At 37.4% G+C, this 17,402-nt stretch overlaps 1 protein-coding gene across 1 annotated transcript in view; it reads left to right on the top strand.

Annotated features, from left to right (window-relative positions):
* The window catches only part of TSPAN15 (tetraspanin 15), a 29,906-nt gene extending 17,629 nt beyond the window's left edge, over window positions 1–12,277 (top strand). Inside the window, exons 4-8 of the mRNA XM_081329316.1 lie at window positions 1,573–1,668; window positions 4,214–4,330; window positions 9,793–9,840; window positions 10,503–10,619; window positions 11,054–12,277. Of these exons, the coding sequence (XP_081185442.1) occupies window positions 1,573–1,668; window positions 4,214–4,330; window positions 9,793–9,840; window positions 10,503–10,619; window positions 11,054–11,209 (534 nt within the window). The 3' untranslated portion in view covers window positions 11,210–12,277. The remainder of the gene's footprint in view (window positions 1–1,572; window positions 1,669–4,213; window positions 4,331–9,792; window positions 9,841–10,502; window positions 10,620–11,053) is intronic.
* Window positions 12,278–17,402: the final 5,125 nt, after the last annotated feature.

Here is a 17,402-nt window from a genome sequence, read left to right on the forward strand (position 1 = left end):
GCAGTGGGCTAACGCCTCCTTAAGTAACACCAGCTGCCTGCAATTAGTGCAGGTTCAACTCCCACCAGGCTCAAGGTTGACTCAGCCTTCCATCCTTCCGAGGTAGGTAAAATGAGGACCCAGATTGTTGGGGGCAATTAAGCTGACTTTGTAATAATGCCGCTGGGTGTGTGTGTGAAAGCCCTAATAAGCAGGCGTATACATAGAATGAAGGCTACTGCTAAGCACATTGGTCTGTGCTTAAATTGTAAGCCACCCTGAGTCTTCGGAGAAGGGCGGGATATAAATGGGATTAAAATAAAATAAATAAATAAAGTATCACCACCATCACTGAAAATTTTCACTTTGCAACTGTATTCTATGGAACACAGTGAAGAAGAGGAAAAACAGTGCAGTTGGATGAATTAAACTTGTCTAATAGCAGAAGCAAATGAGTTATTTATTTAGTTATTTATATCATGAATATTACATCAACACCAAGGATTATTGCGTAAGAACATCATCTGGAAAATCTCTAAAACCCATCATTTTATAGGAGTATTTTGTTTACGCTTTTGAGTCAGTGTTGATTCCTAGTGACTGTGTGGATAAGTCTTTGCAGTTTTTTTGGCAAGGTTTTTCCAGAAGTGTGTTTGCCATTGCTTGCTTCCTCAGGCTGACTGACTGGTCCAAAGTCACTTGGCCTTATGACTAAGGCGGGACTAGAATTCCCAGTCTCCCAGTTTCTAGTCTGGCACCTTTAACCACTTCATTAAACTGGCTCTTCGTCAAATAGGAGTAATTCATGATTTTTCTACAGTTTGGTCAAGCTAATCACTTATTTGCCTATCAAATTATCAGTTCACTGATTGCTTTCCTTCAGTAACTTATTGAATTAAGTCTAATACAATATTGTCATTTTTCTAAGACAAAGGCAATATGACGTAGTAAGAGTTTAATAAACACACCTACTTCTATTAGAATAATAGAAACTTTACTATTTTCTCTTTGATACTTGTTATGTAACACATTAAGCTCCTCTCCCTCAATATCTTTTATTTGTAGCTTTGGTGATTTATTTAATGATTACATTAAAATAGTTTCTACTTTATTTCATAGCAAGGCCAGGCAGCCTTTTGATTATGCTATTGTACAGTATTATTGTTACTTTCCCTTCTCTACAGAGCAAGCAGGGGTATCTCTAGGAAGGGGGGGGTCAAAACACTCATAATGGAAACTGCAACCATGTGGTCAAAGTCCTGCCCTTCTTGATTTTTGGTCAAAAAATTTGGTCACAGGGATAGATCATATGGTTATGGCTGCCATATTAACTTTGTGACACCCTACAAAATAGGGAGGTGTTTGAGGGGTGCAAATGATGAAAACAAGGTTGTGCTGTTGCATTGTAAGCTCCACCCCTTTCGTACCTGCCTTGGGATATCACACATAGGAAAGGGATGGAGCTTGGGCTATTTTGATGAAAAGGTATGATTTTATAGTTGCCTCCAAGAAGCTGTATCATCAACTAATGTATTCAGCTTTCTATGATTGTATGCTGACTTGTTTTTCTTTTACTTCTTTTTCCTTTTAAAGACAATTGAGTTTTTAAATGAGAATATTGGAAGAGGAATTCAGAATTACTATGATGACTTGGACTTCAAAAACATTATGGATTTTGTTCAAAAGGAGGTTTGTTGTTTTTCACTATCAACTCAATCTTGCCCAAAGTGCTATAGATTCATTAATATTCTAGCGGTCGACAATATTTTCCCGGGCGGATGGCTTCAGAGTTGCCAGAATTTCAGGAGGGACATGCTAGATTTTTGTATTCTTTCAGGAGAGCTTGTGAGATGTTGGTGATTGCACACAAGGTCTCAAAAAATGGTGCCTCTCTTTCATTTCAGATCATAATACATTGTATTATGGTGCACATTCAGAAAAACAAACTTCATTTGATAGTAAAATGTTTAAAAGCTTTTGTGGAATTCTGCCAGAACTGCAGGCCATTTCTGCTGCTCATCCATCAGCGAGCGATGTCTACTGAACTCATAATAAAATTAAGGGTGACATTAGCTGACTACGAATAGAAGCCATCAGCAGAAAGAGAAAGAAAAACATATTTTATCCAGCTCCTTCCAACCACGATAATCTATTAGTTTATGTTGAGCTTGACTCACATGCACCATATTTCATCTCTGATGTATACATCAGTTATAAACTCTGGTGCTTGTGTGGCTTTCTACCTTGCAATATATAGTTTATATTTAACTATATATAGCTTCCCCACTGATTTTGCTAACTCTGGTCTGTAGGTGTATAGAGGAAAATTCTTCCTCACCCTTTCTAGTGCCACTGCTGTAGAAATAGTGGCTGGGGTGGGGAATTTTTCTCAGACAGGGTTAGAAAAGGGATCACTGGAAATTTCCCTTCTGGGTTTCAATGCAATACTATAGTAATAATCTATTAGATATTAATAAAATGTAATTTTATTATTACCATAATAAAATTATTACACTATGATAAGATTGTGATAAAAGACTATCAAAGAATGAAGATTTATTTGTTAATAATTTACACTACAATATTACAATTTACAGTATAATTGTAAGCATATCTGATCTGTAAAAAAAACCCACTGAATTCACTAGAATGAAAGCTTGGATTGAGCTGAATTATTTTGATCAATAATAAGTTTGTTGAAACCTGAAATTCTTAGTGAAGGAAATAAGCTGTTAAATTCTCATGAATGTGAGAATTAGGTTATTTTTGTCTAAGCTGCTGAGAAGCTTAATGAAATAAAAACATCTAGAGAGGCATCATACATGTAGATGATAATGAAATCCCCTGTGATAATATAGAATGATACATTGGAACACAAGTTGAATGAAATGAATGTAAGGTCTGGAGGAGATTATATTATATTATAATATTATATTATATTATATTATATTATAATATTATATTATATTATATTATATTATATTATATTATATTATATTATATTATATTATATTATATTATATTAATTATATTATATTTATTATATTATATTATATTATATTATATTATATTATATTATATTATATTATATTATATTATATTATTATATTATATTATTATATTATATTATATTATATTATATTATTACATTACATTACATTACATTATATTATATTATTATATTATAATATATTATATTCATATTATTATATTATATTATATTATATTATATTATATTATATTATATTATATTATATTATATTATATTATATTATATTATATTATATTATATTATTATATTATCATATATCATATCATATTATTATATCTTATTATTATTATTATTATTATTATTATTATTATTATTATTATTATTATTATTATTATTATTATTATTTTAATTTGTATACCACCCTTCTCCCGAAGGACTCAGGGCGGTGAACAGGGCAATACATAAAAACAAGATACAAAAATTAAAAATTATTAAAAAGTAATTAAACAACAGTGCCCGTAATAAATTAATACAAATTAAAAGTTAAGATCCATTTATAAAATCCAACCCCGTCCCATCAGGCCAGGCCAGCTTGTTCAAAGAGATGGGTTTTAAGATCGCGCCGGAAGGAGCAGAGATTGGGCATTACATTACATTTTTTAAAAACATAAATCAAATTAAATTACAATGGCAATCTTTCTTTGGAAGAAAAAATAAATAGTATTTATACCTTTACTGCTTTCCAAGTCTCACATTTTTTTCTGTGTTTATGCTAGGATTCACATATGCATTGGGATTTTCAAAGACCTTTAAGAATTTTTTAACCATTTAATTTTTCACATTTCTTTATTTTTGACTTTAATGCTGCTATTTTTAAAATTCAAGCTAACTCACATCCTTTTTATTTATGATTCAGCAAATTTCTTCTTGCATACATGTACATATATGTGTACACAGACATAGGCAAAACACACACAATATAGTATACTCTTTAATCACTAACCTTGGCAGTATACAGTAGTTTGGGATTTGACTAGAATGTACTCAAATCAAATCTTTGAGAATCTAGAGAATCTTTTTCAAAATTGTATTTGAAGATTATTGCATATCACATATGCAATAATCACACTGTTAACAGGTGTTTTTTTCTTGACTGGATCATGATTTTTAAATGAGGAATGTTTACATTCTGCAGTGATGCTAAGTATGCTTCTTTATAATTAATACCCTTTTCTCTTAAAGTTTAAGTGTTGTGGTGGTGAAGATTTTAAAGATTGGACACAAAATCAATATCATGATTGCTCTGCTCCAGGACCTTTAGCCTGTGGAGTCCCATATTCTTGTTGTGTCACAAATAAGGTAAAAACAGTACATTATTCTCAATTAATTGGGCAGTTTTTGGGGTGTTTGTCACATTGTGTAAAATTGATAGTTTTCCCCTTAAAGGTAAGCTTGTCAACAAAAAGAATAATCTGTGGAAACATTCATGATAAAGTGCACAAAGAAGAGCAACAAAGATAATAAAGAGTCTGGAGATTAAACCATATGATTGAAGGAACTAGGTGTGCCTAGTATCCTAAGGGAGATACGATGGCAGTCTTCCAGTACTTGAGGGGGTTGACTTATTCTCCAAAGTACCCAAGGGGAGGACAAGAAGTAACAGGTGGAAGATCATTAAAGAGAGAGTGAACCTAGAACTAAGGAGAAATTTCCTGACAGTGGAAACAATCAATCAGTGGAACGGCTTACAACAAGGATGTTGGGGGTGCTCCATTACTGGAAGTTTTCAAGAAGAGATTGGACATCCATCTGTCTGGAGTGGCATAGGGTCTTCTCCCTGAGCAGGGAGTTGGTCTACAACACTTTCAAAGTCCCTTCCAACCCAATTGTTCTACCTATATTCTATGTTCCATCCATCGGTTTGTTTGATGTGATTTGTACATGTCAAGATTGTATGTGGAGAATCAGTTTGATATTGGTCACTCTCTCTTAGCCCAGAGAAGATGGTACTGGCAGACTGGTTCCACAAATGTTGCCGTATGGTTGTATGTAGTTGCCAGAAATCTAGATTGACTTGAAGAACTACAACACACAAAGATTGTATAAAATAAACAGAAAGGAAACATTATTCACGGTAACATGGAAATAGTCTTATGGGTATTAGAACTATAGACTCTAAATACAATTTCCCTAACTAGAATTTGGATAAATTGGATAAATCTAAAAACAAATTAATTTGTTTGTATTAGACTTTTTACCGATAAAGAACATTTTTGCCTTATTAAAAATATTTTTGAAACAAGTGAAGAGCCAGACAATTTTCCTTCTAGCAAGTCATTGAGGCTTATTATATGATGTAACTCTTTTTGTGACAGTCATAAATGTGCTATGAAATATGGCTTTTTGAAGACATAATGCTATTTATATAATAAATTCTATAATAAAGTCATATCCAGAATATGTATTATCACAGTTCATGAACGGAAGTAAATCTGTGTTAATTAATGCTAAGTTTATAGTAATCCTGCTATAGGCAATAGTTTTTGGAAGTGAACTATCTGTAATGCTCTGATATGATTATCCATTAGAAAATTGTATATAATTTATTATCAGATAATACCAATACCACTGTGAGGTAATACTCCCCCACCTTTGTGCATGTTTTTTCCAATGCTTTCAGAAGGATAAAAATATCAGTGTTTTAGTTATAAAATTAACATTATAAACACCTAAAACAATAGTCCTAGACATCTTTTCAAAGCTGTCTTGTGTTATACACATTTGTCTGAAAGATGCCACAACACCACTCTAAAAATAAATCAAGCCAAATAAATATTAACTGTTTGACATAGTTTCCAAAAATAGCTTGGCTTTTTCATTGGAAAAATACAAATGTGAGCGGCAGTCATTTATTTATTTTGGTCACGGAAAAATATAATTAATATGTGAGGTCAGTGTCTTTCTTCTTGGGCAAGCTTCATGGAATAGATAAGATCTGGATAGTAGGCTTTGCCACTTCAGTGAAAATCTATTGGGATAGTGTAAACAAAGGCTATTCAAGTCTAGGAAATCTTGCCAGATCAAAAAAGCTGACTTTTCACTATCTATAATGGTGTACTTATCAGGCCTAGAGAAGGATGTGACATGAGTCAAGTCCATTTCTCTAGCATAAGACATTCAACCAAGTATAGTATGGCTATGAAATAGCTCAGGGATCCAAAACCCCCAGTCTGTGGACTGGCACCACGCCGCAGCATGCCAGCAAGCGGGCCACACAAACAAGCAAAGCTCCATCCTCGGGATGCAGGCAGTATTGAAAACCACACCCCCTCTGGTCCATGGAAAACCTTTCTCCATGGCACTGGTCCCTGATGCCCAAAGGTTGGGGACCTCTGAAATAGCTGATACAGGATAAAGCTGAGTGTGGCTTTACTCAGTCCTGATCCTTTCCTATACCTTAACAAATAGACGTCTAAGGGCCAATGCTTGCAAAATGAAAAGTTGGCTGTGCTCTATAGCTAATGCTAATGCTACATTACTTTATAGCAAGCAAGTATTTGGATGGAGAGATGGAGGTCAAGGATATGAAGGGACCGTGCACAGAAAACTGCCTGCCTCAGTATCCTGTTATCCACATGTCTATGAGCTCATTCCAATTAGCCTTGCCAAGGACTGCAAAGAACCAGATAGATAAGAAAGACTCTGCCCTGGCTTGGGATGTTCAGATGTTCTCTAAGATTGACTAGGGAGTACACCAATAAACAATGCTTTTGCTGTGCATAATTTCCTGCTTGTTAAAACTGTATAAATACAATAAACTCTGCATAGGCAAACAGACATTTTGGGACACCCTGCGATGACTGGTCTCTGAATCCCACATTTGGATGCTTGTATTATCAGGTTAAGCTTGACTAACGGGCTCCCAAACTTACCACTGAATGTAAAGAGGCAGGACTGCAAATAACCCTATTTCTCCTGCTGTTCTTAAAAAGTCCTATTTTTGCAGGTACTGTATTCAGTCTGGTGACTAGAGTAGAAAAAAATCTCCACATGGAAGAGAGTAGATGGTTGTCATCTTAAACAAGCATATTTTTGGTGCAAGTATGATTATTTGGAAGATCGTAGTTATGTAGGAAAGGGTTATTCCGGCAGTATGTTAAGCAACTGAAATGGGTGGAAATGGTGTTTTTAATTGATTTGCTTATCTCAGAGGGGTTTGTATTCAGAGTATAATCCCAGTGAATTTGTACCAACTCAGCTCAACTCATGTTATTGAATGCTCTGGTTTAAGACTTAAATATATGGGACAATGAATCTTGAATTTTCAGGGGCATTCAAAAACATTGTTGTTGTTGTTGTTAGTTGCGAAGTCGTGTCCGACCCATCGCGACCCTATGGACAATGTTCCTCCAGGCTTTCCTGTCCTCTACCATCTTCTGAAGTCCATTTAAGCTCACGCCTACTGCTTCAGTGACTCCATCCAGCCACCTCATTCTCTGTCGTCCCCTTCTTCTATTGCCCTCAATCTTTCCCAGCATTAGGCTCTTCTCCAGTGAGTCCTTCCTCCTCATTAGGTGGCCAAAGTATTTGAGTTTTAGCTTCAGGATCTGGCCTTCTAAAGAGCAGTCAGGGTTGATCTCCTCTAGGACTGACCGGTTTGATCGCCTTGCAGTCCAAGGGACTCGCAGGAGTCTTCTCCAGCACCAGAGTTCAAAGGCCTCAATTCTTTTGCGCTCAGCCTTTCTTATGGTCCAACTTTCACTGCCATACATTGCAACTGGGAAGACCATAGCCTTGACTATACGCACTTTTGTTGACAGGGTGATGTCTCTGCTTTTTAGTGTGCTGTCTAGATTTGCCATGGCTTTCCTCCCGAGGAGCAAGCGTCTTTTAATTTCTTGACTACAGTCCCCATCTGCAGTGATCTTGGAGCCCAGGAAAATAAAATCTGTCACTACCTCCATTTCTTCCCCATCTATTTGCCAGGAATTGAGAGGGCCGGATGCCATGATCTTGGTTTTCTTAATGTTTAGTTTCAACCCAACTTTTGCACTCTCCTTCTTCACTCGCAACAAGAGACTCTTCAGTTCCTCTTCACTTTCTGCCATTAGAGTGGTATCATCTGCATATCTTAGGTTGTTGATATTTCTTCCAGCAATCTTAATTCCAACTTTTGACTCCTCTAGCCCTGCCTTTCTCATGATGTGCTCTGCATATAAGTTAAATAGGCAAGGCGACAGTATACAGCCTTGCCGGACACCTTTCCCAATTTGGAACCAATCAGTGGTTCCGTGTCCAGTTCTCACTGTTGCTTCTTGGCCCGCATATAGGTTTCTCAAGAGACAAATAAGATGTTCTGGTACTCCCATCTCTTTAAGAACTTGCCACAGTTTGTTATGATCCACACAATCAAAGGCTTTAGCATAGTCAATGAAGCAGAAGTAGATGTTTTCCTGGAACTCTCTAGCTTTCTCCATGATCCAGCGTATGTTGGCTATTTGATCTCTAGTTCCTCTGCCTCTTCGAAATCCTGCCTGTACTTCTGGTAGTTCTCGATCCACATACTGCTGGAGTCTAGCTTGTAGGATTTTAAGCATAACTTTACTAGCATGAGAAATGAGTGCAATGGTGCGATAGTTTGAACATTCTTTGGCACTGCCTTTCTTTGGAATTGGAATGTAAACTGATCTTTTCCAATCCTGTGGCCACTGTTGAGTTTTCCAAATTTGCTGGCAAATTGAGTGTAGCACTTTTACTGCATCGTCTTTTAAGATTTTGAATAGCTCAGCTGGAATACTGTCACCTCCACTAGCTTTGTTGTTGCTCAGCTTTTCTAAGGCCCACTTCACTTCACATTCTAGGATGTCTGGCTCGAGGTCAGTGACCACCTCATTGTGATTATCAGGGACGTTAAGCTCATTCTTGTATAGTTCTTCTGTGTAATTTTGCCATCTCTTCTTAATCTCTTCTGCCTCTGTTAGGTCCCTGCCATTTTGGTCCTTTATCATGCCCATTTTTGCATTAAACGTTCCCTTCATCTCTCCAATTTTCTTGAAAAGATCTCTGGTCCTCCCTATTCTATTGTTTTCTTCTATTTCTTTGCACTGTTCATTTAAGAAGGCATTCTTATCTCTTCTAGCTATTCTCTGGAATTCTGCATTCAATTGGGCGTATCTTTCTTTTTCTCCCTTGCACATTAAAAGGTGAAAAATCACTACTTTTCATGGCTTAAACCTTTCACAAGCTGCTTACAAGAGAAATTGTGACCTATTGAAACCAGGTTTATGGAAGAAAATGGTTGGATGACCAAGTATGTACAATGAATCAACAAAATGGAATGTGCACTTAAATAAGTATTATAGATGTCAAAGTCATGTATAAAAGCTTGGGCATTTGGATACTAATAAACTGTATTCAATTTACAATGAATTGAACTAACTTGGATGCAGGGAGGTTCATTTGTGCTCCCAAATACTTCCTCTTATTATAAATTTCTAATAAAAATATTGTTACCAAAGCTAATAACATTATTATTTAAAAAGATATTTAAAAACTTGGCAGAACTAGGCAATGATTTTTCACCTTTTAGTGTTTTTGTTAGCAATTTGAACATCAACAGAAAATGTGTTTCACACAAGGGACTATTTTTTACTCAAACTATAATAATATAGTTTTAATTTTTCTTGCTTATTTAATTTTTACTTTAGGAAAAGTAAAGTCAACAACAACAATGTGGTTATGTTATAGTTTTTATATCAAGCTATGTCATTCTGTTCATGTCACATTGTAAGCGAATGTGTTTATATGTGTTTTTTCCCCAGACAACGGTCATTAATACCATGTGTGGATATAAAACGATTAATGAAGAGGTAGGGATATGAAATATTTTTTTTACATATATTAAATTTAGAACTGTAGTTAAAGCTATGGTTTTCCCAGTAGCAGTGTATGGCTGTGAGAGTTGGAGCATAAGGAAGGCTGAGCATCGAAGAATTGATGCTTTTGAATTGTGGTGTTGAAGAAGGCTCGAGAGCCCCTTGGACTGCAAGGAGATCCAATCAGTCAATCCTAAAGGAAATCAAGCCTATTGTGACTTTGTTGAGTTGTTTCCCCAACACCTGGATCTAAATCAGGGATGTCAAACTGCCGGCCCATGGGCCAGACGCGTCACACCCCCACCCCATTGCCAGCAATGGCAAAACAGTCCCAATACGTTGCGCGATGTCACATGACGTCGCAAGTTTGACACGTCTGATCTAAATGATCAAAAATAAATTGGTCATGGTCTCTCAGCCATGCCAAGCCTTCTCCAGGAAGCCCTGTTTAGTAAGAAGCTACTCTTGCCAATTCAACCCCAATAGTAATTTGCATAATATATGCTAGTGCTCTAGACAATCAAGAAAAGTCCTTCGGGAGAAGGGCGGTATATAAAAACAAACAAACAAACAAATAAATAAATAAATAAATAAATAAAAAGGGAAACCCGTTTTCTCTCCCTGCATTAACAAGGTTGTAACTTATTACTTTACAGCGCCTGAGTGTTCAACACATTATATATGTCAGAGGATGTATAAATGCTGTATTCATTTGGTTTATGGACAATTATGCCATCATGGCTGGAATTTTGCTCGGTATATTGCTTCCACAGGTAACTCTTTTTATAAGATAGACAGAGCATTGCCCTTCCTTCCTTCCTTCCTTCCTTCCTTCCTTCCTTCCTTCCTTCCTTCCTTCCTTCCTTCCTTCTCCCCCTCCTCTAAACAGCATCTGAGTCTGGGTCTAGATTCCACCACCTCGTTTTGCCCAGGTTGCTAGGTGGGCAAGGAATCCTGAACCACAGATTGCAGCAGAGTCCTGCCTGGTCAGGACCGCTCCTGATTGTAGGAGAAACAGCTAGAGCTCACAAATCTTACTCAGCATCACTACTTCTTGGGGCTTTGCGTAATGTTCATGATGCAGTGTCAAAGTTGGGCAAATCATGGGTTCTTGCTGTCCTCTGAAGGGCTATTGGATGGGAAGGGAGGACAACGAGGAGAAAACAGATACTCTGGGAACAATTTTGTATGTTTGTTTGCTTGACAGTTTTTTGGAGTGTTGATCACTTTGCTGTACATCACCCGAGTAGAAGACATAATTACTGAACACAAGTTGAATGAGGCACTTCTTCAAGGAAGGAGGAGACAGAGGGAGGATGATGAGCCAGCTGGAGCAGGGTGCTGTATGTGTTTTCCTGAATAACACTAGATTGCGCTTTGAACAAGTCTAATAGTTAATATCCCCTTGCACTGTGCCTTGAATGTAAACTTGAATGTACTGTGATTTGTAAATAATTGATGACAAACGTCCTGACACTTTCCAGACATCATTAATAGAATATATCTCATCTCTAAGTGTTCCTTATTACAGCGAGATTTGTTCCTACGTTGGAATCTGTTTGTTTTCTGATGTCCAAAAAGACCTAGCCAGTTTCCTGCTGTACGATAATTCAGGAGAGAAATAATAATTTATTCTAAAGGTAATTATTATATACAAACTGACTTTATACTCAATTGGTCTACCTAAGAGTATATACCTGTATAGCAAGATGAAGTTATATATTTTGTAATTACTACTAGAATATGGCAAGTCAACCGGTGCAGGAAATGTTTCACAAATCCACATCTATTGATTTCCCGCCATAAGATGATTCTGTGACTTCTTTTTTTATGGAAGGATAATATGTCTGATTCCTATGTATTATCACTGGGTGAATTCTTGCTTTTCTAAAAACTTGGGCTTGCTACAGTGTTGTTTTTAAAATGAATATAATTTTCAAGCTCCTCATTACATAATCACCACTGCAAATCATAATACTGAAATTTTCTGGGAATAATCTAATGTGAAGTCTTGTGTGGGAGCCTAGGTAAACACATTTAACTTTCCAATTGTTTCAGTGTTGATTCTTAGCTAATGAGGTATTTTAAGGAACTGATTTTCATTCTTGTGCAATCAACTTTTTATGCTGCTTCTAACAGATAACTGGGAATTTTAGAGACCTTTGCTGTGTCTTTTGTACGTTCCTGTTCTAATCCATCAGTGTGTGATCAGTTAACTAAAAGCTGCTTATTTTGATGCCAATTTTTAAATGTCTGTTTTTTAACTGTATGGAGTTTTATGTGAATCATATATTTGATATCCCTAATTAATGCATTTTTCTTCTGTTTCTGAGCAAAATTCTGGAGTGTACAGATGTGCCACTGAAAAATTATATTGTTTACATGAAAAATAAAAGTTATGTTTTTGTAAAATAAAAAGATCATCTTTTTACTATGGAATTGGAGTAATTGAATGGGTTTCCTGGGAATAAAATGTTTCTGTTCTTTTTTTAAGACGGTGATAATTCTACCTCTGCAAAAAGTTGCCTAGAAATGTTGCATGTAATTGACTAATACCAATAAGACATACATTATTGCAAAAGCACTTTGTAGTCAACAATTTTAATGAGTAATATATATTTTACTTAGTTTTCACATGGCTAGCCCTGTTCATTTTCTTCCTCAAGCCATAAAAGCAAAAAGTTAATTTCATAGACTATTACTATTACCAACCCAGTGATGCCCTCGCCGTAATGTCCCGTTGCCTGGAGGCGGTCCAGGTCTGGATGGGAAGAAACAGGCTTTGTCTCAATCCTGCCAAGACTGAGTGGCTGTGCATACCGGCATCTCGGACTAACCAGTCTATTCCACCTTTAATGATGGGGGGTGAGGTGTTGCCCCCCGTCGATAGGGCTCACAACTTGGGCGTCCTGGATTCACGGCTCAGTTTTGAAGACCATATAGGAGCCGTGACCAGGGGGGCCTTTGCACAGGTTCGCCTGGTGCGCCAGTTGCGGCCCTACCTGGACCGAGATGCCCTGCGCACAGTCACTCATGCGCTCGTGACCTCCTGATTGAACTACTGCAACGCTCTCTACATGGGGCTGCCCTTGAGGACCACCCGGAGGCTTCAGCTGGTGCAGAATGCAGCCGCGCGGGTTGTGATGGGGGTTTCCCGATACTCCCACGTAACACCTCTGCTCCGCGAGCTGCATTGGCTTCCGGTTGCCCTCCGGGTGAGATTCAAGGTGCTGGTGATGACCTATAAAGCCCTAAATGGCTTGGGTCCAGGATATCTGAGGGAGCACCTGCTGCCGGCATCAAGCTCCCTTCGTCCTGTGCGCTCCCACAGGGAGGGTCTTCTCAGGGTACCGCCGGTAAAAGATTGCCGGCGGACAATACCCAGGGGGAGGGCCTTCTCTGTGGGTGCGCCTGCCCTTTGGAACCAGCTGCCTGTAGAGCTTAGGACTGCCCCTGACCTCCACTCATTCCGCCGGGACCTGAAGACCTGGCTCTTTGAGCTTTCTGGCCTGGACTGAGAGTATTAATTGGGGTTTTAATTGGATTCTAATTGGGATTTTTATTTATTCAAGGTTAATGTAATCATTTTAATTGTTTTTAATTTTTGTAATTGTATTGTTTTTTAAAAAACCCTTGTGAACCGCCCTGAGTCCTACGGGAGAAGGGTGGTATATAAGTCTAATAAATAAATAAATAAATAAATAAATAAATAAATAAATAAATAAATAAATAAATATTAACAATTGGCAAATCAATTCTAAAGTACAAGGCATTAGAGAAAACAGATTTTGTTTTGTAATGGACTCATTCAAAGGACACATTTTCCAACTGCTTTATTCTGAAGAGTTGAATGTGAGCAAAAACCAAGGGGCTAAATTTCAAGTGTAATGTTTACTCCCCTCTGAATAAAAGTTTGACTAAAACATGAAAAAGATACTCTCAGAATGAATTTTAGATGTAGACACTGAAGACGAAATAACAGAATAAAAGAACTAATGTTAACAGTGAACTATCCCTGAGCAAGCAAATTAAAAACAAATTCTAGCACACAAATTTCTCCATGCAGTTCTACATGCAGCTTTCCCACAAAACATTTTTAATGAATTTCCTCTGACAAGTTTTTATGCAACTGTCCATAATAAAACCTTTTTAAATACAAACTAATCATCTGTCCCAAGCATATATATTTTTATTCAAAATGTTGGTGATGAAAGCAAACATTTAGTGCTTTTTTTGCTCTCCATCTTATGATACGAGTTTGCATTGGTATGGCATATTTTGTGTCACATTTGCGCAGGATTTTCTTCATATCCCAGAACTAAGGTGCCTGTTATCTTGCTTTTGGGAACGACTATCCTCCCCCTCCCTTTTCCCACCAAAGTCCCTCAATTTTTTTTAGAGATTTTTCCCATTTGTTTTTTAAAAAAATAAGCCTGTGTATGCATCAACACCTGAGTAAAAACAAGTTCATTTCCTCTTAAGTGATAGTTGTTTTTGAGTAAATTAAGGTTTCCAAGAGTCAGAGAAACCTGTCCCCTCCCACTCTCCATCATCCCCAACACACAAAGCAGAACAGGCTGCAATTGAAAGAGGAAAAGCAGGGGTCTTCAGACTTGGCCCTTTAATGACTTGTGGACTTCAACTCCCAGAATTCCGCAGCCAAGCACGCTGGCTGAGGAACTGTGGGAGTTGAAGTCCACAAGTCATCAAAGGGCCAAGTGTGAAGACCCCTGAGTTAAAGGAACAATGGGTTATTTTAACTCTGATCTAGTAGAGCAGTGTTTCTCAACCTTGGACACTTTAAGATGTATGGTCTTCAACTCCCAGCATCCCCATCTCCCTCCAGCCAGTCAACATTTATTTTCAATCTTTTTTTTTTTCTTCGATAAGTTTCCCATTTTTTGGCAATTCCCTTATATTGGTCCCTTGCTGTAACCAAGCGTATTAGTCTGAAAACCAAACAATAACCAGGCAAAAACAGGAAATGCAGGCATCCCATATTTTATACTGCATGTACTTCATCCTTTCCTTACTCTCTAGTGCAGGGTGTCAAACCTTGGCCACTTGATATATGGACGCCAGCTCCTAGAATTCTCCAGCCAGCATGGTAGCTGAGGACTTCTAGGAGTTGAAGTCTACACAACTGAAAATTGCCACTGTTCTAGAGAATTCCAGGTAAATTGGGTGGTAGCTATTAAGACCAAGAAATATTTCAAAACAAGTAACTAATTCCTAACAAGTCAAAGCTTTTCAAACAGCCTGTTGTCATTTTGCTTTGGTCTCAAGAAGCCTTTTTCACTTGTTTTTGAACACATCTTAGTTAAGATTGAGAAACAAAAGGCCATACATTAAATATAGCTTTTAGAATATTTCACCACAAGAGTAAAGAGTGAACTGTGTAGTTCATATTTAAATTGATGGTACTGCAATTCTGAAAAGAGGGGTATTGGGGCAAACACTAAAAGTGAGTGATGCAAATGGAAATAAAATTCATTTTGAGCTTAGTATTTTCCTACCAAATTGTGGATCCTTTTAATCAGGGGTCTTCAAACTTGGCCCTTTTATGACTTGTGGACTTCAACTCCCAGAATTCCTCAGCCAGTCATAAAAGGGCCAAGTTTGAAGACCCCTGCTTTTAATGCTGTATCTAAGGTAAAGTAAAGGTAAAGGTTCCCCTGCACATGCGTGCTAGTCATTTCCAACTCTAGGGGCTGGTGCTCATCTTTGTTTCAAAGCCGAAGAGCCAGCGCTTGTCCGAGGACGTCTCCGTGGTCATGTGGCCAGCATGACTAGACGCCAAAGGCGCACGGAACGCTGTTACCTTCCCACCGTAGTGGTCCCTATTTTTCTACTTGCATTTTTATGTGCTTTCGAACTGCTAGGTTGGCAGAAGCTGGGACAAGTAACAGGCGCTCACTCTGTTATGCGGCACTCAGGATTAGCCTCTCCAACATGGAATTGACATTATCAAGCCAAGCAACAACGAAGAGAACTAAAAACTACACCAAGGATTAAAATCCAACTGGGCTTATTATAAATCAGGCATTATATTGATCATAACTGAGGAAAGATAAATGATCCCAGCTCTAAAATTTGGACCAGAAAATGTTCTAAAAATAAAAGCACTGACAATTCATGGCCGTTGTTTTATTAACTTTCATAATACTTTACAGAACAAAAATGCCTTCCACACTATGGAACAATTTTAAGCCAAAAGCAAGCATCAAACAAGCTGCAGATCGCAAGTCAAATCAAATAACATGCAAAGCAAGAGACAAACCATGAGTCATACTGAACAGACGAGATGGTCACTTTTTCCTTATAGTTGTATTAGCGTTAGGGCTATAATTGGGAACAAAAATACATTAAGAAAATAGAATACCAGGAGTTAAACTAACAATTCAAGAACACACATGGAAACTATATGCCAATAATATAATATTCGGTTAACTGGAGGACTGCTTAATGCTGTTAATGGAATATACATAAATATGGATTTATATCAGGCCATTAGATCAATGAAGATAAAGCTCAAAATATGACATGGAATTCAACAAAAGAACAAAATTCCGCATCCAATAAAGGTTTAGCTTTACAGTATTGCAAAACAGATGAAACACTAAGTATTTATTGGAGCAAAAGGATTTCTTAAAAATAAATCAGGTGCAGCATATATATCATGTTAGGGAGGGTCTTCAAACTTGGCTGCTCGGACATTATCCCTGAATTGTATCGGAAGAGGAATGGGAGGGAAGAAAGGAGAGGAGAGAGGGAAGAGAGTAGAGGAGGGGGAAGGAAGTAGGAAGGTTAGAGGAAAAGAGGAGAAGTGGGGAGAAACGGGAGGGGAGTGGTGAGGGAAAGAGGAGAGGAAGAAGAGGGAAGTAGGAAAGAAAGGAGAAAGGGAGAAAGAAAGTAGAGAAGAGGAAAGAGAGAGGAGGGTGGATACAGTGAAAGGGAAAATGGACAAGCAGCACCCAAACTTACATGTATGTATCTATGTATTGCGGTATATTTGTTGACTTGTTTGTGGAAGAAATGGAAAAATAAAAATGAATATAAACTAAAAAAAAAACTTGGCCTTTTTATGACGTGTGGACTTCAACTCCCAGAATTCCTCAGCCAGGCATGCTGCATGAGGAATTCTGGGAGTTGAAGTCCACACGTCATAAAAGGGCCAAGTTTGAAGACCCCTGAACTATAACAATCAAAATGAATACTTTACCAAGACCTTTCTTTTCCAAATGATCCCAATACATATTGAAAACAAGTTATAACGTGTTTGGCATAAACAGGAAAGGAATTACATATGGTCCAAAAAAAAAAAAAAAGACCAAGGATTAAATTCAAGATTTTACAGCATTCAAAAATTGAAAATTGAAGTGGTTTAGTGGCTTCAAACCTGAAATATTATACCAGCAGACTGACATAGATTATACCTCCTTAAGGCTATAGTTAAGGCTATGGTATAGTCAAGGCTGTGGTCTTCCCAGTTGCAATGTATGGCTGTGAAAGTTGGACCATAAGAAAGGCTGAGAGCCAAAGAATTGAGGCCTTTG

The sequence above is a fragment of the Vipera berus genome, assembly GCF_964194415.1.
Source record: "Vipera berus genome assembly, chromosome: 5".
Lineage (NCBI taxonomy): Eukaryota > Metazoa > Chordata > Lepidosauria > Squamata > Viperidae > Vipera > Vipera berus.